At 36.5% G+C, this 23816-nt stretch overlaps 1 protein-coding gene across 1 annotated transcript in view; it reads left to right on the top strand.

Moving 5' to 3' along the window:
* The window catches only part of FCHO2 (FCH and mu domain containing endocytic adaptor 2), a 95208-nt gene that overhangs the window by 16163 nt on the left and 55229 nt on the right, over positions 1-23816 (top strand). Inside the window, exons 3-8 of the mRNA XM_082497907.1 lie at positions 2668-2742; positions 4066-4207; positions 4297-4449; positions 7675-7779; positions 13430-13528; positions 14631-14727. Of these exons, the coding sequence (XP_082354033.1) occupies positions 2668-2742; positions 4066-4207; positions 4297-4449; positions 7675-7779; positions 13430-13528; positions 14631-14727 (671 nt within the window). The remainder of the gene's footprint in view (positions 1-2667; positions 2743-4065; positions 4208-4296; positions 4450-7674; positions 7780-13429; positions 13529-14630; positions 14728-23816) is intronic.

Here is a 23816-nt window from a genome sequence, read left to right on the forward strand (position 1 = left end):
GTAGGATGTGGGAAATTTTGTTTTTATTGTAGTCAACTTCAGGATTTTTTTAAGATTTTTCTTTCAAAAATTCTGTGAGAACCTTCTGAAATTGCAGATGTTTCTTCTGAAAAAAAAAAAAACCAAAAATGTTAGAATTGTGTTCAATTATAATAATATAATATTTCTGTACTGTATCTGGTGTTCCAGCTGTATATCCCTAGAAGGAGCGGGTTTCCTCCTTGGCTGTGTTCAGTTATTCAATACCAATTCACTTTTCAGCAGTGTTTCACTTTTGCATTTTTGGTTTTGAGTATTTGTTAATGGTCAGATACTAAAAGAACTGGGGGACAGTTGTATCTGTGGTTCAGAAGTATGTCAACTGAAAGAGGGAATTTACTGGCAGGCAACGTGCTCAATGTTGGTAAATCGTAGGTGGGGCAGGTTATCTATCTGCTGAAAGTTAGATATCTTTGTTCTGTTCTTGATAAAGCCTGTAGAAATTTTGTTTTTAAAGCGGTGAAAATGTAAGAAGGTTGGGCTGCGCCCACAGTTTTTCTTTCTTTAAATACTGGGAAGATTTTGTAGGTGAACTGTCTTGCATTTGTGTGTATTTAACACCTAAACTGTTTACATGTAAGAAACCACTGTGCTCAGATAGGAACTTAATAGGTGTTGTGTTCGGTTTTCTCCAAAAGTCCTTCTGACATTTTTCTGCACCGCTTGCCTGTAAGTGTTGTAAAAAGAATCTCCTTGATCAGAAGAAACTGGCAATGTGTATATTCCCATTTAACTTTTAAATGTTTAACAGATCCCAAGCAAAGACAGATTTTAAAATGGATGAAAATTAATTTACTGAGTATTCATAGTGTGTTACCTATACATCAGAGTGCTCTGGAAAGTCAGTTGATAGGACAAATGTATATGTAAATGCCCAACTGGTCAGTAACAGCATCTTTTGGTTGTCAGTGTTTGTAACTTGTATGTTGATATTGCCTGGTAAATTGTAGAACTCCAGTTTTGTGGAGATTGCTCAGGTAAGTACGCTGTAAATTGCTCCAAAGAAGAGGTGTGGATTTTGGTCAGAAGTCTTGTGTTTAAAAAAAAAAAGAGACTGAGCTATCAAATCTGGAAAGCCTTGATAGAAGCTACTGCTAATTAATCAAGAAATATTGTTCATTATGGTAATTAAAAAAACATCAGTGTCTCTTCTGGGTGTCTGCATACATGCTTGTTGCTGTGTAAGAATGCCAAACCTTGGAAACTTAAACTTTTTCTTATAATAAAAAATAAGTACATATGTGGAAGGAAGGTAAAGTTGTTTGACGTTTTTATGGTGAATAACTTTGCAGTTGTTTGTAGGTGAGATTTAAAATATAATTGAGTTACTGTGTTTTACAGTTTAAACCCCTTCTGCAAACCGATAACTGACTGGATAGTTATTTTGGAAGTTCAGTAGGCTTAAATACATGCCCCTCTGTTTCAAATGACTACTGCTGCTTTGCTTCATATTTTCATAAGAAAATTCTTTTTGCTTGCAAAGTGTTGCTGTAAAGGAGAAATACAAACCTCTGCCTCAGCAGTAGGTGGTTATAGTCATGGTACAACTTGAGATAGAGGTGAATTCTTCATCTCCCTTTTTTTCTCTCTTTTGCCCCAGAATAAAGGTATTACACAGCAGGAAAGAAACTGCTTCAAGCTTTTGCATTTTCAAGAAAAGGAAATTACAGTATTTACTCAAATCCAGGATGCTTCTGAATCTGAATTGACACTACATATCCAATATTGATTTAGGGTGGAAAATGAAAATAGTGCATTTATTTACCTTAGTAATAGAAGGGTGAGGAAGATTGATGGGAGAAGGACTTGCAGGGACTCACTGCTGTGGTATGTTGTGTGTGACTACTATTCCATGGTAATTGCACCAGCAGAGGCTGTAAGGAGGAAATCTGTGCTGACCCTTGGATTTTGAATCTCTAAAAGACAAGTAAAAATGTGGGTTTGAGTGCAGGAAAATATAATAAAACTTTATGTGGAGAAGATGTTTTCCAAAATAAACCAGAATGTATTGAGACAACCTTCTTTGAAAATTACTGTAAAAAGTAGAGTACAGTACTTTTCATTGCATGTTATTTTACTGTTTTCCAAATGCAAGTATCACTATGCAAATAACTTAAGCAAACAGACAAAAACCCAACCCTCTCCCCCTACAAAATACTAGGCGAGACCCCATTTTATTTAATGTGATTGCTCAGTAAGCATTGTTTGTTTATCTAAATGTTTTAATTACAAATATATTTGATTTTATTGCTTTATAAATCTCTGGTGTTTAGACATCCTAGGCAGGTGATTGTTGTATCACTTTCTTCTGACTATTACTAAAAGGCAGAGTGGAACAGCAGAAAGTATAGGAAGGAAGGAATTCTCTTTTTCAAGTCTTGAATCCCTAGGTTTTACTTGTTTCTGTTCCCTGCAGAACAGGGTTCTTTCACAGGGTTCTTAGATTATTTTTTAAAAATATACTTCTATGATTTTGCATATAGTGGTGGTGGGGGGGGGAGTCATTAACATGGAGTCATTTTCAGCTAAAGTAAAACGTCCTCTGTTTTGCACCTTTAGAATGCATGTTCATCTGTCTTCAAATATCTTCAACATTTCAATTATGCTTTTGATGGCTTTCTTTGACAGGGCTACAATAGAGGAGGCATATTCAAGGTCAATGACAAAACTAGCCAAATCAGCGAGCAATTACACACAACTTGGGTAAGTAAGTGTACATACATAAATAACTGCATCTGTGTTAAGAATCAAGTTTGATTCTGAATGGTTTATTGATGTTGAAGGTAGCATAACTTAGCCACCTTTAAAAGCGATTTTAGTTTTTCAGTAACCATGCAAACTATGCAGCTATAACAAAAACAAAGACAGTACAGTTCTTTATTCACAGTTTAAAAAAAAGCAAAGCCCAAACACTGGGGAACTGTCTGTTCCTCTGTGTTTAAGGTTGAGTTCTTTGCAGACATAATAAAGAATGTAACTTTTTATTCTCTGCTTCCAAGGCTATGGTAATTATTCTGAAGAGAGAGCATATGGTCCGCAAATGGGGCAGTAAATTTATTTATTTCTATTATTTCTGTTTTCTGGAGTGTTATCTCTGTCCTCAGAGATATTAAGAGTGAGACTTTTCAATAAATTTTTTCCATAGTTTAATGAAAGTTTTATACATGCGGGTATGTTTTTAAAAAATGGAAGGAATAATGGGTGTTTTTTCATTAGAAAGATTATGCCAATGAGAACTCAGACTTTAAATGAGACTAAGTTTTTTTTATTTGTAGTAATTACAACTAGAAATGTGGGGAGCTTTTGTCAGTAGATAATTTTATACCATCTGTTGCTGTATCTGCATGTTAGTTTGAACATCAGTGCTTTAAAGGCTATGTATAGTATTAAATTTTCAGCAGCATTAACCAGGAAACTGAGGTAGGAGTGTATCTTTAGAATAGATGGAGAAGTCCGTTTGGTATAGAAACCTGAATCTGAACAGGCCCGCCACCTTCCTTTGCCATGCGGTTCATCTCTGTTAATCAGTAAATCCCTTTTCATGGCAGACCATCTTTGCTGATATTTTTTTCCTGCATCTTGTGTCTGTAATGATATAATAAGACAACTAGAAACTTAACTAACCTAATAATTTCTGATTTGTTTGTACTATTCAAGTATACATGTAAAAATATTTCTACATCTGAAATTATTTTAAGCTGCTCTTGCATCATCTTTAGGAATACCACTTGGCATTATTGTGTGCTGGTGATAGAGAAGATTACGTGACCTTTAATGTGTTTTACTCAATAGAGTTAATACAGGTAAAACATAAAACATGGAAAAGTTCGTAGATAGGATTCCAAGTACATTTGTAACAGTAATAAGAATTTCTAGCAGTTGTTGGGGTTTTTGCTTGTTTCAGTTTTAGGAACAGAAGTAAACTTCTGTAAATTTATCAATTATACTTTAGCACTATTAAATAAAAAAGTCATACTAAAAGTGAAAAATCCAGAAGAAGATTAAATATTATTTTCCTCAATTTAGGACATTTGCACCAGTTTGGGATGTTTTCAAAACCTCAACAGAAAAACTAGCAAGCTGTCACTTGGACCTTGTGCGGAGATTACAGGAGCTAATAAAAGAAGTTCACAAGTATGGAGATGAACAAATCAAAGTTTATAAAAAGGTTATAATTTTTTTCTTATGCATGTCCAATGACTTGTTAACATCAAAATATAAATGGTTTGGTTTTGACAACCATGTGATATTTGGCAGACTAAAGAAGACGTTTCAGGAACATTGGAAGCAGTGCAAAATATTCAAAGTATCACTCAGGCCTTACAGAAATCAAAGGAAAACTACAATGCAAAGTGTGTCGAACAAGAACGTTTGAAAAAGGAAGGAGCAACACAGAGAGAAGTTGATAAGGTAGTTCTGTGACATCTTACTTTCATACATTGTGTTGTCAATCAGTAACACAATCACCTTGTATTACTAAGTGAAATGCTAAGAAAGGGCTAACACTCAATGCCCTTGTTATTGAATTACGGGTAGGAGGTTTTGTGTTGTCCCTTCAGTGAGACAAAGTAGGTAATTACATGAGTATTTGAAATCTGTTCCATTGAGAATAAAACAAGTTAACATTTCTTTTGTGCTAATTTAAAAGGTTCCAATTTCATACACCAAAAACCCAAGGGATGAATATATTGAAGTTTTGTTTAGTACTGTCCTTGGATTAGGGGAAAGTTTGATCCATTCACAGAATCACAAAATGGCTGAGGTTGGAAGGCACCTGTGGAGGTCATCCTGTCCAACCCTGCTGCTCAAGCAGGGCCACGTTGAGCCAGTTGCCCAGAACCACATTCAGACAGCTTTTGAATATCTCCAAGGACAGAGACTCCACAACCTCTCTGGGCAACCTCTGCCAGGGCTCAGGTTTGAAAAAAAAAAAAACCACCAAAAACATTTCCTGATGTTTAGAGGGAACCTCTTGTGTTTCAGTTGGTGCCCATTGTCTCTGGTCCTGTCACTGGGCACCACTGAAAAAAGCCTGGCTCTGTCTTCTGTGTACCCTCCCTTCAGTAATTTTTATATATTGAAAAGGTCCTCCCTGAGCTGAACAGTCCCAGCTCTCTCACCCTTTCCTCATGGGAGAGATGCTCCAGTCTCTCCATCATCTTAGTGGCCCTTTACTGAACACTCTCCAGTATGTCCATGTCTCTCTTGCAATGGACAACCCAGAACTGGACACAGCACTCCAGGTATGGCCTCACCAGTGCTGAGCAGAGGGGAAGGATCAACTCCCTCAACCTGCTGACGTCACTGTAGCTTTTTCCTGTTTTCAGGAAACTAAGTAGTAGAGGAAATGGTCGTTTCCCTGTCTCTAACTATGTCTTCTCTTTTTAAATCTTCATTCCTCTGCCTGTTTCCATTTCAATTCTTGTTAGAGTGATCTTAGTGCCTTTTATACTGCTGTCTTGATGGAGCAGGTAGAGTTGGTTATTGTCATTTCACTGATGACAAAAGTAATCCTGTTGACCATGTTCTAATTGTTTTACCTTTGATATAAATCTAGCTTTTTTTCCTAGCTTCTGTCTCAAATGACAGTTAATGTTGGATTCTAGATATGAATCAGAAGTATGTGGGTTGGCAAATGTTTTCCTGCCAGTCTATTTGAAGTATAGTTTTTCTGAATTCTTGTAAACAGATTGAAACTTTTCAGTAGGAAAAGTTGACTTGATGAAAGGCTTGGTTTTAAGATGTAACGTTATCCTTGTTCAGTTGGAAACAAAAAAATTTTCAGTCTGACTGATATCTACATGAGAAGGGAGAAAGAGGAAGCATGAAGGCTATTTTTTAATGTTTTATGATACTTCTGTTTGACCAATTAAGCCATAATAGGATGCTCTGCAAGTACTTAAAAAATGTTTCCAGTGGGAGCAGGTAACTGTGACCATCCCATCTCTTCAGTCATGTCCTTACTCAAATTTACACTTGTAATTTCAGAAATATGGTGACAAAAATGTATTAATTTATTTTTCCTTTGGCAAAGAATAGGTTTATTACTTTTAGCACAACATGAAAAATGTTTTCTATCAAAATCACAGAATAACTACTTTATCAGAAAGCAGGGGATCTGCACCAATATGCTAAGAGCTTATTACAAAGCCAAATATTTCAAGAAATAATGTATTAAAGAATCTGAGGAGGTATCTGAGACCTTGCGATTTTCATGAAAGTTAGTGTTAACTTGTGTAATAATTTCCTGTTGTTCTCTGACATGTGAACTTCTCTATTTATGGTGACTTGACAAAAAATTCTTGACTGACCCTTATTCTTTCACGTACTGTAAATCTGCTAAATAGAGTTCTAGCAATTGCTGCACCTGAGAATAGACACATCCTGTTTTCAGAATAGATTACTAGTTAATAATACAATGTTCACATGTTTTATCATTTTGTCTGTCCTGCTGAGTAGTTGGGTTTTGCAGATGCTCTTCAGCACATAACACTCAGATTCTGCTCACCATTGAACATGATTAGAAGAGACAGAGAATGTTTTGGTTTTGTCAAAATCCCATGTATATGGGTTTCAATTACATAATGCTTTATGAAAAAAAAATTGGTTTTGAAGTCTCTTAACTTGGCATTTCCTTCCTTTTCAGTGGTCAAGTTTGGAATCATCTTATTGCAAAGCAGTCTTAATTATTTTTAAAAGCAAGTGTTGGTAGAGCACCTTGTCCTTTCAGCATAATGAATGTTCAGGACAATTTTTATTTTAATTGGTTATAACTTAGAAATAGAAGGAATATCAAAGTTTTGGAAAACTCTATTTCATGTGTGTCATGCTGTAATCTTTGAAAATAACTTTTTCTCTACCATAAACAATCGATTCATTCAGTTTTGTTCTCCATGTAATATTGGGATTCTCCTGTAGTTCGTTTTGTCTTTTAAGAATATTATACTCCCAGAAAGATTATTTCAGTTTATTAGCAACAAATAATGAAAATAAAAATCAATACATTATAAAGCCAAAAAGGACAAAACAATAACATAAAACAACATAAACAACACTGAGCTGCATAAATATGGCCATCAGTATGTTCTGCATTAACTTCATTTTCAAATGTCTCTTAATCTTAAAATTTCCATTGATGTAACACCTGTACTTTTGAATTTCTTCCTTCATTTCTAACAGAGAACTGCACCACCTTGGGTTTTTTTTTACAACAGACTCTTTCAGAATTGCACAAATAACTGTGTGCTCTGTATTCCAACCCTGCTTTCTTCCTGTTTTTCTGTTACAGATCTAAATATTTGACAAGAGCTAATTAGTTAACTTCAGCAATACAAATTTGGTTTCGAAATAAGTATATTATAAATTTGTCATTGCTGATAAGGGGAAGGCATTTAAGTGAGGTAATTGCTTTGTTACCTTCTTATGTGGTTTATGTGTACAGCTTTAAATAGAAATCTCTAAGGGCTTGAATCTGAGTTCTTTGGTGGTGAAATTTTGTTACAACACTTCACTGTTTTGATATGCCCCTGAATATTTTTTTTTAGATCATCCTAGGCTTTCCTTTTGTAGTGACTTAAAAAAACTTGGATCAGATTGTATGTGTGATATTTGACACTTTTTTGTACTGATCTACAGGCAGCAGTTAAATCAAAAAAGGCTACAGATACCTATAAACTATATGTGGAGAAATATGCTGCATTTAAATGTGATTTTGAACTTAAAATGACAGAAACGGCACAGGTAAGTGTTATAAATAATAGTATTTAAAATAGATAAATATATGCTATTTCATCTCTGAAGACATGAAATCAAGGCTTTTGAAAAATTGGTTCAGGATAGAATGATCTCCTTTGGAAACTGATATGAACAATAATGTCAGAAGTAGTATGTTTGAAGGGCAAACACTGACCATGTATGTCATGAAGGCACTGTAGTTGAATTACACAGTTGAGCACTAGCACTCTAGAAAGACTTTTTGCAGAAATTTTTAGGAAGAAAACAAAATGAACTCCTGGAAGCACTGTGATCATGTGGGAAATCCTGTGAATTGCTGAGCACCCAGAATTCATTTGTAGGAGTTTTATTATTGGGATCCATCATGTTTTTTTCATTATCATTCCAGCAAAACACTTTAGTTACAGCTTGTTAAAGTATCTTCCCAGGTTTACCTGAGGTTGAGAAAAGCCCTTACATTTGTTCAAGTTTCTGGGGTTTTTTAAAGACTTCAAATCTGTATTTCAGAAGATATCAAGTTCTCTGTATTATGCATATACTGCTTCTTGTACATTTTAAAGGTGCTTTGTCAAATCTGTTGATAGCAGACTTTTTTCCACTGCCCCAAGTTTCAAAGAGCAAACTTAATCATTTCTGCTTTTAGTAGTTAGTTGAGGACCGGTTGGCATATTTATTTGTATATGTCTCTTGGTGTAGTAAAGCTTTTATAAGACAGGAATTTTCTTTCTGGTAGAAAATGCTTTGCTCTTTTCATTAATTTCAAAGATTAATTTTTAGGCATAGATGGAATTATTAGGTAGATTCAGTCATAATTGTATCTTTAAGATATAAGTAAGAAAGTGTTAGGTTTTTCCTTAACTCCTTGGAAATTAAGATTTCACAGCATGGGGATTGTGTAAGCTGACATGTAAAAAACTGCCCTATCCTGAACAGTAAACTGCTTTCCTACTTTGAGAACTTCATTAGAATTTGATCTAGTTCATCTCTGAATAGATACTCAACACAGCTGTTAGAGAAAGGATACCACACCACATATATCACATACCAGAAGTCTTCCCTCCCACCCCCCATTCCAGGCATTTGCAACAAAGAAGTGCAGGCATGCTACTGCAAAATTCTGCTTTTAGCATGACTGTTATGTTAGGAGTCTTGACAACCTTTCCTTGAAGAGTTTGCAGAAGGCACCTTGTTGTGCATTAACCTGACTTGATTCTGGTTGAAGGAGCTGTACTCCCTGTGCTTTTCTTTTCAGTGTGAGTTAAATTTGTTTATGTACATAGGTTTTCTCTCCTTTTAAAATATCTGTGACTTTTTTTTTTTTTTTTTTTTTTTTTTTGTGAAGTGTAAAACAGTGATGATTGCAGCTACTGCGTGGTATAAAAAGGCTTTATTAAAAATAAAAATTGAACAGAAAAATTCATGGGTACCATGGTCTAGGCCATAAGGCCTGTTGTACTGTCTCTCTCATCTCTGATGTGTGAAGCTGTGTTTTCAATATATGTTTTAAGTTAGTATTGCTCTCAGGAGTAACAATTGTTCTATTTCCATGCTTCTTCCTCTGTGAATTATTTTTGCAAGGAACTACCTTGTAGTACTAATCCGGCTAAAACTAATGTATGAAAGGAGGTTGGCTTTAACCCAGAAGAGACCTGTAGTCTGGTTTATTCAGAGATCACACAAGCATTTGGGATGGCACAGTGTGGTATCAAGAGTAGAGAACGGCATCTTTAAGCTGGTTTAATGGGTGACACTGACCGGGACTCAGTTGCATATGTGTCCACCTTACACGTTTACATCTGTTGCCTTAGCACTGTGTGTCTCCCACTGTAATTTAAAATATTTGCATATCAGTTATGCCTAGGCAATTTGACTAGGATTAGGATTGGAACTGGCATCTGTGATTACAATCACTTGAGCATTTTGGGACTAGGTAACCTTTTTAAACTTAACTAATATGTATCTTGAAACAATTCTTGGAAACAAGTATAATATAATAGCAACAAAAGAATTATTGAAGTGTAACATTCCTTCTGGAGACTTTCCAGAAATAAGAGTAGGTGGAATCAAATTGACACGTGAACACATACTGTTGCTACCTAAAATGGTAACTTTTTTTTAGTGTTCCTGTTAATGTAACTATTGTATTTGCTCAGTAAGTGTTCCAGTAACTCCATCATTGTGAGGTTTGTATAAATTGTAGTGCAGCCTGACTTTTACTGTAGACCCCACCTTTTGCTACAAAGAGATCAAGTAATACCAGAAAAAATACTGACCTGTTCCATTTATTTGTCTCAAGTCATGTACAAGTATGGGTCTTCTGGATCAAGAAATTCCTGCCCTGTTTTGTTATTTACCTTTATCTGGAAGTTACTAAACCCCCAGTGCTTCTGATCCACTGCAGAGCAAGTTCAGTCAGGTTCCTTTAAATCTTCATTTAGTTTCACAAAAGCTGTCTGCTGTCTCTTCCTTACCTTACTAGAAAGAGATACTGTTTATAGCAGTTGACTTATTATTGCTCTCTGAAACAATAGGAATAAATTAAACAAATATGACTTCAGTAAGATGGCCTTGTGAAATTGCACTGTAAACTTGTCCCCAGTGAGTGAGAAAGCTGTGACTAATGAAAAGGAGTTCTCCTGTGGAACTGACAGAAGATAAACTTGAAGAGTATTTGAAATGGATTTTGTTGGTGAATTAGCAAAGGAAAATGTAGGGCTTTTCAGCAAGCAAACTAGCTGGGCTTTTCATTAGGTACTGAAAAAAAATCAATTCAAACAATCCACTACAACAAAAGAATGAGAAAAGTAACAGATTATTTTGTATCAAGAGACAGAATATGAAGGTGCTCTTTGTTCAGCTTTCTTATTTGTGCTATTAGGTAGATATTATTGTGTTTAAACCAGGCTGACATGTGAAGAGAGAGAAAAAATCTTTTTACTCTATTGGATATTACATCTGGGAAAACCTCACCATGCTTTTTGGCTGCTTTGGTTTTGGTGGGTTTTTTGGGGGAGGGTGGGGGGTGGTTTGTTTGTTTTTTTTTCAGGGGCAGGGGAGGTGGGGTTGGGGGAGGACAGTTAGGACCTTTTTGGTTTGGGTTTGTTTTTTTCCCAATACAAAAAGGCTACAAAAGTTACCTCTCACTTCAAACCACACTTGTCTAAATGCTCTTAGTTCCTTAACTGCAACTCTTTAACTTAAAATTTGCATTTTCACTTATGTGATAACGGACACCTGGAAACTTTCCATACCTGTCCACACTGGAAGTGAAAATTGCCATTTTGCCAGTATAAGTAGTATCTGTGGAATTTAAGTATAGCTGCATCTAAAGCTTGGTTGCAGGAAGGCTATTTTAAAGATGATGCAACAGGAAAAACAACAACACCCATGACTATGTGGAAACCCATTTCTATATGAAGCACACCCTAGGTTATCTTAGTTTAGAGTACATTTAACTTGAAATATACTAGTTCTGAAACCAAAATCAATGAGGAGTGTGAGCATTCTCAGCTGTTTCAGTGCAAAATCAGTTGGCTTAGCTCAAACCTGTCTTACTGTGTTCACATACTATTCTTCTGAGGACAAACTTCCTGAATCGCTGTGGCGTTATTCTAGGTAATCATATAGTAATGTCCTCACTTAGCTTTCCTCTTTTCTTAGTTAAACTCCACTGATCTTGTTGCGTAAATTTTACGTGTTTTCCCTCTTTCATCATTTACTATCTAACCTGAAATTTTCAAAGTGAAGTGACTTGTGATATATGATTTTGAGAGGCTGAATTTTGAAATGTACCATCTTCCTAATCCTGAATTGCAAGTTATGTTTTTTTGCTGTGATAAATACAAAAGTTTTTATTCTGATTACAAAAGTAGGAAAATACAGTTCACTGTTGTTTAGAAATTGGATTTGACAGAAATACCTCGTGTTGCAAGATTCTTCTGAGTAAACCTGTAGTTGTATTATGCAATTGTTATGCTTTGCTAAGAAAACATGATGTCTTATTTGTCAGATTTTACACCTTCCTAGAGGCTTTTTTTAAAATCACGTAGCACGGTCAATTATTGGAAAGGATCAAATAACTGAAGGTGATAAATTATTCTTTGCAAGTCTTCTGTCTTATCTAGAACTGAGTAGAATTGAGTTTGGATGATTTTGCTGTTGAGCAGCCTGCATATAAATAAAATTCAAGAATAAGTAATAATTCATTTTTAAAACACATTATAAAACTTACAGGAAAACATATGTTTATAAAAAGGAGTAATGCTTAAGCTGTGTATACTGAGTTTGACAGCTAAAAATCTTGCTGATGATTTTTACTTGTATTGTACCTTGAAACACTAAGAAGTGACTTGCATTTGTTGGGTCATTAACATTACAGATTCATTTCAGTACATCTTTTTAAATGGACTGATCTTTCAAAAGTGAAAATAAACAATTTGGTTAATTGTTATATCTGGGATATGAATGATGTGGTTGTATTATACTACCTAGCCTTATTCTTTGATCAGAACCTCTTTGTATTATGCCCTCTACAAGGCCAAGATGTCTCTACTTCAAAGACTTTAAATCTTAAGTATAAAACAATAAACAAGAAATAAGGAAACAATTGGGGGAGAGGGATGCTTTTCACTAACATAAGATAAAAAAAAAAAATCTCTGAATGGCCAGCTGTTTTGATATTGGTTATAGAGAAGAGTTTAAAGGAGAATGGTAAAATAATTTTAATCTTCTTGATTGATGGCTAGAGAGGTACTTCAATATGGCAAAAGAAAGACTGAGAGTTTAGAAGTTATAGATATTTGACTTATCTGTGTGGAGTTTGTTTTTTGAATCGGAGTAGCAGGAGGTGTGAATGTGGAGAGATGGCCTTCAGAGAAGCCTGTGCAAATTGGAGAGAGGATTAAGTGGTGCTCTAAAATTTGGACACACTTGAAAGGGCAGTTGCAGAAATAGGAAGAGAACTAGGAAAGAGCAGGAGTAAACAAAGATTTCAAGACAATTATGGTTGACTGTTGGGGAGGATGAGGACATTTTTAGTTCTGATCTGTGGCTAAGAAAGGGGGTCATTGAAAACATTGGAAGTTATTTTAAAATGGCTGTCAGATGGAAGTCTGGGTAAAATGGAACGAACTACAAAAATTATATATGGTGAGTTTAAAAATCAAACAAATTAATCATATTTAAAGAAGCAAATGATATAAATTTAGCTAGAAAAAGAGAAAGCATGTGTATATTATGAGCAGGAGGAGAGGGTGCTAAGAAGGAAGTGCAAAACATGCAGAAATAAGATTTCTGGATTTAGATGAAAAAACAAGACTTTTCATTAATAGAGAAAAGAGTTTGGTTTTTTTTTTAAAACACCCTTTAACCCTATTTTCTTCTGGTAGAAATAGGTCAGATTTTTGAAAAATCAAGATAGATGAAATTTTAAGGAGTAAGTGATAAAATCGGATGATTCTAAAAGGATATATTTTAAAGTACATTATTTCATAACTGTGAATTCCACACCTGCCTTTCTTAAACATTGTAATTACCATAATAAAAATATCTCAGATTGGCTTTTTTTTTCCATTTAGTGTATTTAATTATTAAAATTTAAGATTTAGTATTTTAAGAAATATTTTCATTATGATTAATTGCTTGTATTGCTTTACAGAAATTTCAAGACATTGAGGAAACACACCTCCTTCGTATGAAAGAGATTATAGAATCATTGTCAAATACCATAAAAGAAATTCATTTACAAATAGGAGAGGTAATTTTTATATTATCATTTGTTTGTTTGGATTAAGATACGTATTTTTCTTAACTATTAAGTGGAACATTTCTTACTGTGTCTGTGATTATTACAAGATCACATTTCAAATGATGGTAAATTCAACATAAGCTCAAATTTGTATGGTTTCCTGTTGCATTTATAAGTTCAGCATTGCAAAATGTACAGAATAAGTCTAAATAAATATTCTCTTAACAGAAAACAAAATATTTTGACAAGTTGAAGAATTTTTGGTGTATTTCAAAGTTCTGCTCCATAGATATTAAATTAGCACTTATTTCACACATGGTTGGGATACTTGTGTTTTTCTTTGCCTAAAACTTGAAATTATATCACTCTGAAAAGTTTCCAAATTTTTTATACTCTGGGTTTTACGAGCAAAAGATCTTCAGTAGCAGAAGCTTTTATAGTGTCTTTTCTTTATATGTAAGTTGGTTTTATTAATAATCCTTATAACTAGTCCTTAATTTTGGGGTGTTCTGAAGTGTAATTTTATTTGCGTACACTATTTTCCTCAGTTTTGAGGCTTTCTGCTAATGAATGATAGTCACAAGAGTCATGCTATTTATTTCTAAAATATATACATGTTGGAAAAACTTACTAACAACATGTGGTTGTTCCTTTGACAGAACAAAAACATTGCAACAGTAATGCTTTTGCTCAAGCAGGTGGGAGCTGTGATAATACAGTAGGAACAGTTCACACCCTTAACTGGTGCTGGCTTAAGAGACTGCTTGTCTTCCTGACATTGTAGTGGGGCGTGTTGCTGAAAAATTCAGAAAATGATATATAAACAAGTCGTTTAGGTGGAAGAAATGGAAGTAAATCCTAGACCCATCATCAAGCTGTATTCTTGCTTTCTTAAATTTGTATTTGTATTGGACACACACTTGCTGATACTAAAGCAAAGAAAGAATTCCCTTGATCAAATGCCTATTGTTCTCTGGAAGCCCTGTAATGTATTTTAGAGGGAAGTATTTTGAACTTTAACTGTAGAGAAAACTACTTCTTAAAGTTAATTACATTCTTTTCAATTACTGCTCTGTAAATTCATTTTGTGTGTGGTGTGGTTTTTTTGAAGGTGCACGAAGAGTTTATTAATAACATGACAAATACTACCGTTGAGAGTTTAATACAGAAATTTGCTGAGTCAAAAGGAACTGGCAAGGAAAGACCTGGTAAGAGATTAAAAATAACAGAGTAGGAAATGTTAATTTTAAAACTGTAGATTTCCACTCCCAATAAAAGGTCAAACCCCTATTTCTTAATGTGTTATATTTTTAATGTACTTACAGTTTCAAATTCTCAGAATTCATTAGCTTTTGTATTGAATGATTTGTATAAATTGATTACACAATTTATTATGTAAGTGTAGTATTTGTGTTCATAAAGCATCGCAATTTATAGCTCTGAGTCCCTCTATGCAGACCTTAAAGGAAAGTTATAAACTATACTGTTCTGTGGTACATCAGTGAAATTTGTCAAGGAACTGAAGGTTCTTGCACAAACTATGTGTTGTCTGCTATGTGTTTCTGCATAAATTATATTTCAAAACTTTATTTAATATACATTTATGGATATATTCAGAACAGATGTTTATAAAGCTGCTTATTGAACTGTTGGAAAAGTTGCATCAGTTTATTTGGTTAGCTTACAAAATTATCTGTTTTAATAGATTGTATGTAGATTGTTTCTTTACTCGGCAGCAAACTGAGTACTACTTTCTGAAAGTACTGCTTATTTGGTGTGGTGTATAAGACTTTCCTGGATTGGCATAAAAAGACAATCTCACAGTGCTGTGTATCTAGCATTACAGGAAAAATAAAGAGTTCGCTTTAATGAATACACCGACATTAGGTGTGTGAATACAGGAATTCAGTAGTACTCTTTTATGTTTTCTTCAGCACTCAATCCTGACTAGCATCTCTGTCGTCTAGTATAGAAGCACGGAGGTTTTTTTCAGAGCAAGGATGTACATAAGAGAGTAGATCTTGAGAATTTATATTAAATTGTTAAACATGATGACTAGGTATCTTACAATGCCTCTGTGAGGTCTTTTTAACATAACATTGTTTCATATTCTTTCTGTGATCCACTAATGTAGATACCTGAGTGGGCTGAGGTAAGATTGTATATGGAACAGTTTTAAGATGTTTCCTGTGTATTTTGCAATTTTTCAGCAAAGATTAAGAAAAAAAAAGTACGAACTTCAGGGGTTCAAGTACATTTGGTGTGACAAAGACACGCGAGAATTCAGACCTCTTTGACCAGCTATTGCCAAGATACCATGGTCAGGGATCTCCATCTTACATTTATGATTCTGACTCCCTGGGTTAAAAAGGCCCTTGCTAACATACCCAAGAGCACTGTGCACTTGAATTCATCCATGTTACTAGTGTGGTTTTTTGCTAGACAACATAGTAATCATAAGAAAAGTAACACTTTTTAATTTAGTGGGAGAAGTTATACACACTCTACTTATCTTCTGCTTTACAGAGTTGCTCAAAGCCCATTTGTATTCTCTGGGGTCAAATAAAAACTTTTGGCATAGGAAATTTCATTTCTTCAACTCTTTTAATAGCAAAGTATTCTGAGGAAAGATAGTGTGTTTAGTGTGGAAATGTATGCACCTTGAATTTTCTTTTACAGTGTTAAATTCTTGTCTTGATTTCAACTTTGTAAAGCAGTCACGGTGCAGAGTGAAAGCACAGGCAAATTCAGCAGTAAAAGAATACAAATTCACAAGAAGTTATGAAATGTCAAAGACGAGAAACACAGACCACTAGTGATGTCAATTATGGTTACTGCTTCTATTGTATTCATTTTATTAACTTAGAATCATACAGCTTTGACAATTACAAAGATTTGGAAGGCAAAGCCTTCTAAGAATGAAATCAAAACATCTAGTGTGGTGAGGACTACTTTTTCTTGATTAAAAAAATATTTTTCTGCATTTGAGAACTGTTCTTAATAGAAAGGTATTTAAACTCATGGAGCAAACATTGGAAGTCTTTCTGTGTGTGATGTATTTATTAGGCTGGAGAACGAGATGGCTCCTCAGATAAATTTAAATATTCAATGTAATATATGATACCGACTTGGCAGACAAAACAAATGTACAAAAAAATCTTATAGATGTCACTGTTGCTTAAGATTCCAGGCCTAAATATTTTTGAAGGAAATACTTTAATATTCCCCAGGACTATGTAGGCCTTCTCCCTTCCATATTTGTGGGCTAATATACTAAGTTAGATAGTGGGCTGCTTTCTGAAAAACTGAATTTTGCTAACAAAATAAACTAAAAAGGTAATGGATGACGAAGTATTTTCTCTTATTTCAGTATATTCTAGCTATAGGTCTTCATAGCAGAGTTCACTTGCTTTCATTTATAACTGTAAAAATAAGAACCAATCTGAAATGAAGTGCTGAGGAGGGCTGTTCTATTGCATGGACTATAAAAAAATTACAGTACCATTTTCTAAATGTAGGCAATTAGTATATCTGAAGTTTCTCTTTGTACAGTGATGTCCTCTGCACCAGATTATATGGGCTCCCTCTGGTGGCTAATTTCTGTCACCAGAATTCTTAATGTACAGGGACTTCTAGAGTTTTAACACCTTTTCTAGTACAAATAGCAGTTCTTTCAAGCATTAATGCTTTGTGTGTTTTTTTTTTATTTCAGTTATGGACTTCTTTACAATGGTTCTTTCTTAGCTGCCTCCTACATAACTTATCTAGTCAGCTTTTTCATCTACTTACTGAATTTACTTTAAATATTTTTTTAAATTTTAGTTTAGTTTTTCGTTTACAGTTTTTAGTAGTACAGTATTTTGAAGAAGTTGTATTCGTTATTTGTTTTCTCACTTCATTCAGTGTAAAAAAAGCCACATACATCCAGTTGCAAATCTTTTTAATTTTAACTGAAAAAAACATCGCTTACTATGAAACATTTTAAAACAGGCAGGACCTGCAATAACCAGTAAGGCTTCAGGTCAGAATTTAATGTGTTCTCTGAATCATTTGTAACATTCAGAGCGACCTGGACAAGCTAGAGAATTGGGCCTATGAGGTTCAGCAAGGCCAAGTGCAGGGCAAGCCCTGGTGTCAATACAGGCTGGGGGATGAATGGATTGAGAGCAGCCCTGCTGAAAAGGACTTGGAAATACTGGTGGATGAAAAGCTGGACAAGAGCTGGCAATGTACGCTCACAGCTCAGAAAGCCAATCATATCTTGGGCTGCATCAAAAGAAGTGTGGCCAGCAGGTCAAAGGAGGCCCCTTCTACTCCACTCTGGTGAGACCCCACCTAGAGTACTGCATCCAGCTCTGGGGCCATGGAAAGAAGGACATGGACCTGTTGGAGCGGGTCCGGAGGAGGGCCACAAAGATGATCAGCAGGCTGGAGCACCTCTCCTATGAGGACGGGCTGAGAGACTTGGGGTTGTTCAGCCTGGAGAAGAGAAGGCTCTGGGGAGACCTTATTATAGAATCATAGAATGGCTTAGGTTGGAAAGGACCTTGAAGATCATCAAATTCCAGCCCCCCTGCCATGAATAGGGACACCTCCCACTAGACCAGGTTACCCAAGACCACGTCCAGCCTGGCCTTAAACACCTCCAGGGACGGGGCATCCAGAACCTCTCTGGGCAACCTGTTCCAGTGCCTTACCAGCCTCAAAGTGAAAAATTTCTTCCTGATGTTCAATCTGAACCTGCCCTCTTCCAGTTTAAAGCCATTCCCCCTCGTCCTATCACTACATGCCCCAGTAAAAAGTCCTTCCGCAGCTCTCCTATAGGCCCCCTTTAGGTACTGGAAGGCCGCAATAAGATCTCCCTGGAGCCATCTCTTCTCCAGGCTGAACAACCCCAACTCTTTTAGCTTCTCCTCATAGGAGAGGTGCTCCAGCTCTTGGATCATCCTCATGGCTCTCCTCTAGACACGCTCCAGCAGGTCCATGTCCTTCTTATGTTGGGGACTCCAGAGCTGGATGCAGTACTCCAGGTGGGATCTCACGAGAGTGGAGTAGAGGGGCAGAATCACCTCCTTTGATCTGCTGGCCACACTTCTTTTGATGCAGCCCAGGAGGGGCTTCTGGGCTGCAACCCAGTTGGCCTTCTGGGCTGCGATCACACACTGCTGGCTCATGTTGAGCTTCCCGTCAATCAGCACCCCCAGATCCTTCTCCTCAGGGCTGCTCTCCAGCCATTCCCCACCAAGCCTGTATTTGTGCTTGGGGTTGCCCCGACCCAGATGTAGGACCTTGCACTTGGGCTTGTTGAACTGCATGAGACTGGCTTGGGCCCACCTCTCCAGCCTGTCCGGGTCCCTCTGGATGGCATCCCTCCCCTCCAGCATGTCTACCTCACCAAACTGCTTGGTATCCATCGGCAAACTTGCTGAGGGTGCACTCAACCCCACTGTCTATGTCACCGACAAAGATGTTGAACAGTACAGGTCCCAGTACTGACCCCTGAGGAACGCCACTTGTCACTGCTCTCCCTTGGACATCGAGCCATTGACAGCAACTCTTTGAGTGCGACCGTCCAGCCAATTCCGTATCCACTGAGTGGTCCATTTGTCGAATCCATGTCTCTTCAATTTAAAGACCAGGATGTCGTGTGGGTACAGTGTCAAATGCTTTGCACAAGTCCAGGTAGATGACATCAGTTATCTTCCCTTGTCCACTACCGCCATAACCCCTTCGTAGAAGGCCACCTAATTTGTCAGGCATGACTTGCCCTTGGTGAAGCCATGCTGGCTGTCAGCAGTCACCTCCTTGTTTTCTGTGTGCCTCAGCTGAGTTTCCAGGAGGATCTGCTCCATGATCTTGCCAAGCACAGAGGTGAGACTGACTGGCCTATAATTCCCTGGGTTTTCCTTATTTCCCTTTTTGAAAATAGGGGTTATGTTTCCCCATTTCCAGTTGGCAGAAACCTCACCAGACCGCCACGACTTCTCAAATATGATGGCTAGTGGCTTAGTGACCTCATCTGCCAGTTTCCTCAGGACCCATGGATGTATCTCATCAGGTCCCATGGACTTGTGCACCTTCAGGTTCCTCAGGTGGTCTCGCACTTGATCTTCATCTACAGTGGGCGGTTCTCCATTTTCCCAATCCTCGCCTTTGCATTCTGCATCATGGGCAGTGTGTCATTGAGTACCTCAGGTCTGTCTCTGTTCCAGGTAACCAGTTCATGCATTTCCTTCCGGAGAGGGCCCACATTTTCCCTAATCTTTCTTTTCTTGCTGACATACTTAAAGAAGGATTTTTTTGTTTGTCTTAATGTCCCTGGCCAGATTTAGTTCTATCTGGGCTTTAGCTTGTCTAACCTGATCCCTGGCTGCTCGAACGATTCCTCTGTATTCTTCCCAGGCTACCTGGCCCTTTTTCCACTCCCTATAGGCCTCCTTTTTCCTTTTGGTCATGTCCAGGAGCTCAGTCATCCATGCAGTCCTCCTGGCTTTTCTGCCTTATTGTGGCCTTTCAGTACTTAAAGGGGGCTTAGAAGAGAGATGGGGACAAGAAACTAGGGCCTGTAGTGATACAACAACGGCTAATGGTTTTGAACTAAAAGAGGGTAGATTCAGACTAGATAAAAGGAAAAAAAAATTTCTGATGAGTGTGGTGAAACACTAAAACAGGTTGCCCAGAGAAGTTGTGAATGCCCCATCCCTGGAAGTGTTCAAAACCAGGTTGGATGGGGCCTCAGCAACTGATCTAATTGAAGATGTCCTTGCTCATTGCAGGGGGGTGCTGAAGTAGATAACCTTTGAAGGTCCATTCCAACCCAAACTATTCTATGATATGTTCCTGCTGTTAGTTCTAATAGGAGGTTTGATACCATTGGTTGGAAGATGCTTTTGTCACTCACATGGTCCTGTAGTGTTCTTCAAAACTTGTTGGCCACTTCTGATGAATCATTTTTCTGTTTGTGGTAGGCTGTTGCTCCCTGTTCTTTGGAAAATTCTTTTATTGTGTGGCAGAAAATGTCTGCTTTTCTTCCACCCAAAGTAAATGTAAAGTCAATAACAGAGATGATGTCTATTGCAGATTAATGGCTGTCCAACATATCAATGAGTTCTAGCTTTATTTTGTCAATCTTCTAATAATCTATTAAAAAAATTGTTTGTTCCAGTATGAAAAGTTGATGCCACGTGAAGTAGAAACTGCTAGGAAGTACAATGTCACATTCTTCCTAGATGTTATGTCTGAAATTGGCAGGATAATATCTAATGTTTTTGAAGGTGTTAGTGAATGCCTATGTAACTGTAGTTGGTCATGAATGATTTTTAAATTTTAGCTACTGAACTACTGTGCCCTATTCTCGTATGTGGGGAACTAACTGTGTGTGTTTGTCCCTGTATTAGTTTTTGTCCACTACACAGTTTACCCAGAAGGTATCTTGAAGGCCAAATAAGAAGACTCAGCTGTGCTGCATTGTCCAAAAAAACAGGAACAAAAGCCAAATCATTAGTTTGTTCTGGTGTCATTGTTAGTGGCTGTTGTTAATCTATGAAGTTGTTCCTCTTACTTTTGTATTATTTCTTAAAAATTTAATAAAGAGGAAATAAAAATTTTTATGGTAATACAGACAAAAATGGAAAGCCATAGTCTTTGCTGGCTCCTTAGCCCTCCAATAAAACAATGATAAGCAGATGGCAATTATTGCATATGCTGTGCCATTATTCAGTGTAAGAGAGGCACTGGGTCATCTTTTACTGACAATAAAAACAAATGCATTGGTTTTGTGCTAGCTTGATCCATCTTATAACCCAGAACATGTTTTGCAGCTGCAACACACAAGTAAGCAGAGAAGATCTGGCAAAGAGGAATAGTCACATGCAAGGTATCTTCTAAGTGTACCGGTAAAAGCATCTAGAATTTGGGCTATGGAAAACACAAGCCCTTAAAAATACTTCTTCTCTTTTCATTATCCATCCAATAAATTTGAACTTTATGGAGGGGCTAGAAAAAGTTTGTATTTTTTAAAACATGGTAAAATTAGTGCCTGCAATCTGTCAGCTCTATGGATTAAATGATAAAAAAAAGTACTTTACAATGGTTATTATCCATGGTTGCTGTTGATCAGCCGTCATTGGCCCTTGCATCTATAGTAAAGCATTTGACTTTTGTCCCCCTTGTCCTTTTAGATATGAGGAATAATAGCGTAAGTCCTTTTAATCAAATGGCGTTTCCACAGATAGCCATAAAGGACAGATGTAAAATTCCTACTGCATTTCCTCCCTCCGCAAAATCCAGAAATTGGCAGTTTGGTCAGTAATTGATCAGTAATGCTGGTGGAAAAAAATGTTTGGTCTGTTGCTTTTTGGAGCTGCTGAAACCTATTTTGCTTTATCTGCCCATGCAGAAAAAAATGTCTCAAGACTTCTGGTAACTCCAGTCATGGGAAAGCTTAAGGTCATAAATGTCAAATGGAGACATTAATTCAGGATTATTCTTTTTTATCCTTTTGAAATTCTTTCTGGGAAGGCTATCGAGTAGTCCAGAGTTGAGAAAATTATTAGTGACTTAGGACATCGATAATGTCAAAATCTCCACTGCCTCAAAAGGTAGCACATATCAGAAAAAAATGTCCTAGCATTCTTGTCAATGTGCTGGTGATCCTTGTCTGTTCTGAGGGAACACATTTGGAACCTCTCTTTCTGGAGAGCTAACACATTTTGTATTTTGAAGTCTTAAAAAATAATGGTTTATTTAGGTATGGCATTCCTGCTGAAAGCAATGTGGACTTTTCACAGGCTACAAAACTGTTGATAAACTGTAATGTTTACTATTTGGATGGCAAGGAAAACAGTTTTATCTGGATTCCTTACAAGTTCATTAATCCCGCCAGCATTGCCTGTTACCGGAATCACAAAGCATTAAAGCTTCAATTTAGTAAACATTTTAAAAAGAAATTTTACCTAGGCTTTAATTCAAATGATTTCTGATTCAGTGAACTCAGTTGAGCTCTTATTATTTGATTAGAATAATGTTTTATGTGGCTGTCTGTTGGTGGTGATGGGGCATTAGTGCAAAGTTTGGTGTGACTTTATCATGTGCTATCAGGTCTTTTCTAGTTGCTTATGTGGGCATTTTAGTCCTAAATGCCTATGGACTGTACTGCTTATGTGGTTTTTCCAAAGTGAATGCAAAAGCATTAAAGTGAGCTGCACCACAACTGGGAAGCTAGTGCAAATACTGTAAATGCATTGTGCTCGCCGGTTGTGTTAAACTACATGTTTTATATCTAATCAAGAAATGCACAAGATGAACAGGATAAAGCAGGAAAAAAGGGGTTAAGAATAACTGTATTACTCCTAAGAGATTTTAGAAACAAGTTAGTCCTTTCCCAGAGATTGAGAGGAAAAACAAGGTTCATGGATTATTGAAGCTTGCTTTGATTAAAGCTACTAGCTTTTTATGTGCTTGAATAATGAACTCTGCTTTGAGAGAAAGACTTGAAACAGTGCTGGGTGTGGCATTTATTTTTTCCATGGGTTTGTTTGATAACATAATAGTTCATAGCATTTATAAAAATGCTTTTCTAGAACACTAAACAGCAACAAAGTAGATTGAAATAAACACTGAAAATGGTTAATACTGATTTTTGAACAGCTCTGCATGACATCTTTGACCTTCTTTTCCACAAGGAAGTGCAACAAAGCAAGTATTTATTTTATGTTCTTACAAATGATTTTCTTTATATTTTCTGTAAATACTGTGAATGTTTTAATGCTGCCAACACTTATGATTAGGTGCATAAATAGCCTGAAGTGTCAGGTTCTCAAAGCCCGTGCCCACACATAATTCTACACAGAGACTGAGGAATGAGTTTATCAACACTGACAGTATCCAAGGGATTCAGAAAAGTATTCTTCGTAAAGGAAGGCAGACCATTGCTATATTTCAGAAGTTAATGGAAGAAACTAAGTTCAAGAGTTGTACCAACAAATGTATCTGTCCTAGATGTCTGTTTTATTTTACCTGCAAAAATTGGGTCCCTGCATAAACAACAAACCTGCCAGAGCTGATGTGGACTTTAGGAAGTCTCATCAGCCCACATAGACTTTTAATAATTACATATGCCTAAGTTGCAAACTTGTTTTAGATTGTGATTTATTTGTTTTTAGTGTTCTGGAGAGTCGTTTTTTTCAAAAAGTCTCTTAATGCAAATGGAAGACTAGTAGCATTGATGAAAATACCTTAGACGACATCTGCAGATACAACAGGGCAAAAGCCAGGTTTTGAATGAGCTTGGACACTC

This window comes from Vanellus vanellus (genome assembly GCF_965231255.1).
Source record: "Vanellus vanellus genome assembly, chromosome: Z".
NCBI classification, from domain to species: domain Eukaryota; kingdom Metazoa; phylum Chordata; class Aves; order Charadriiformes; family Charadriidae; genus Vanellus; species Vanellus vanellus.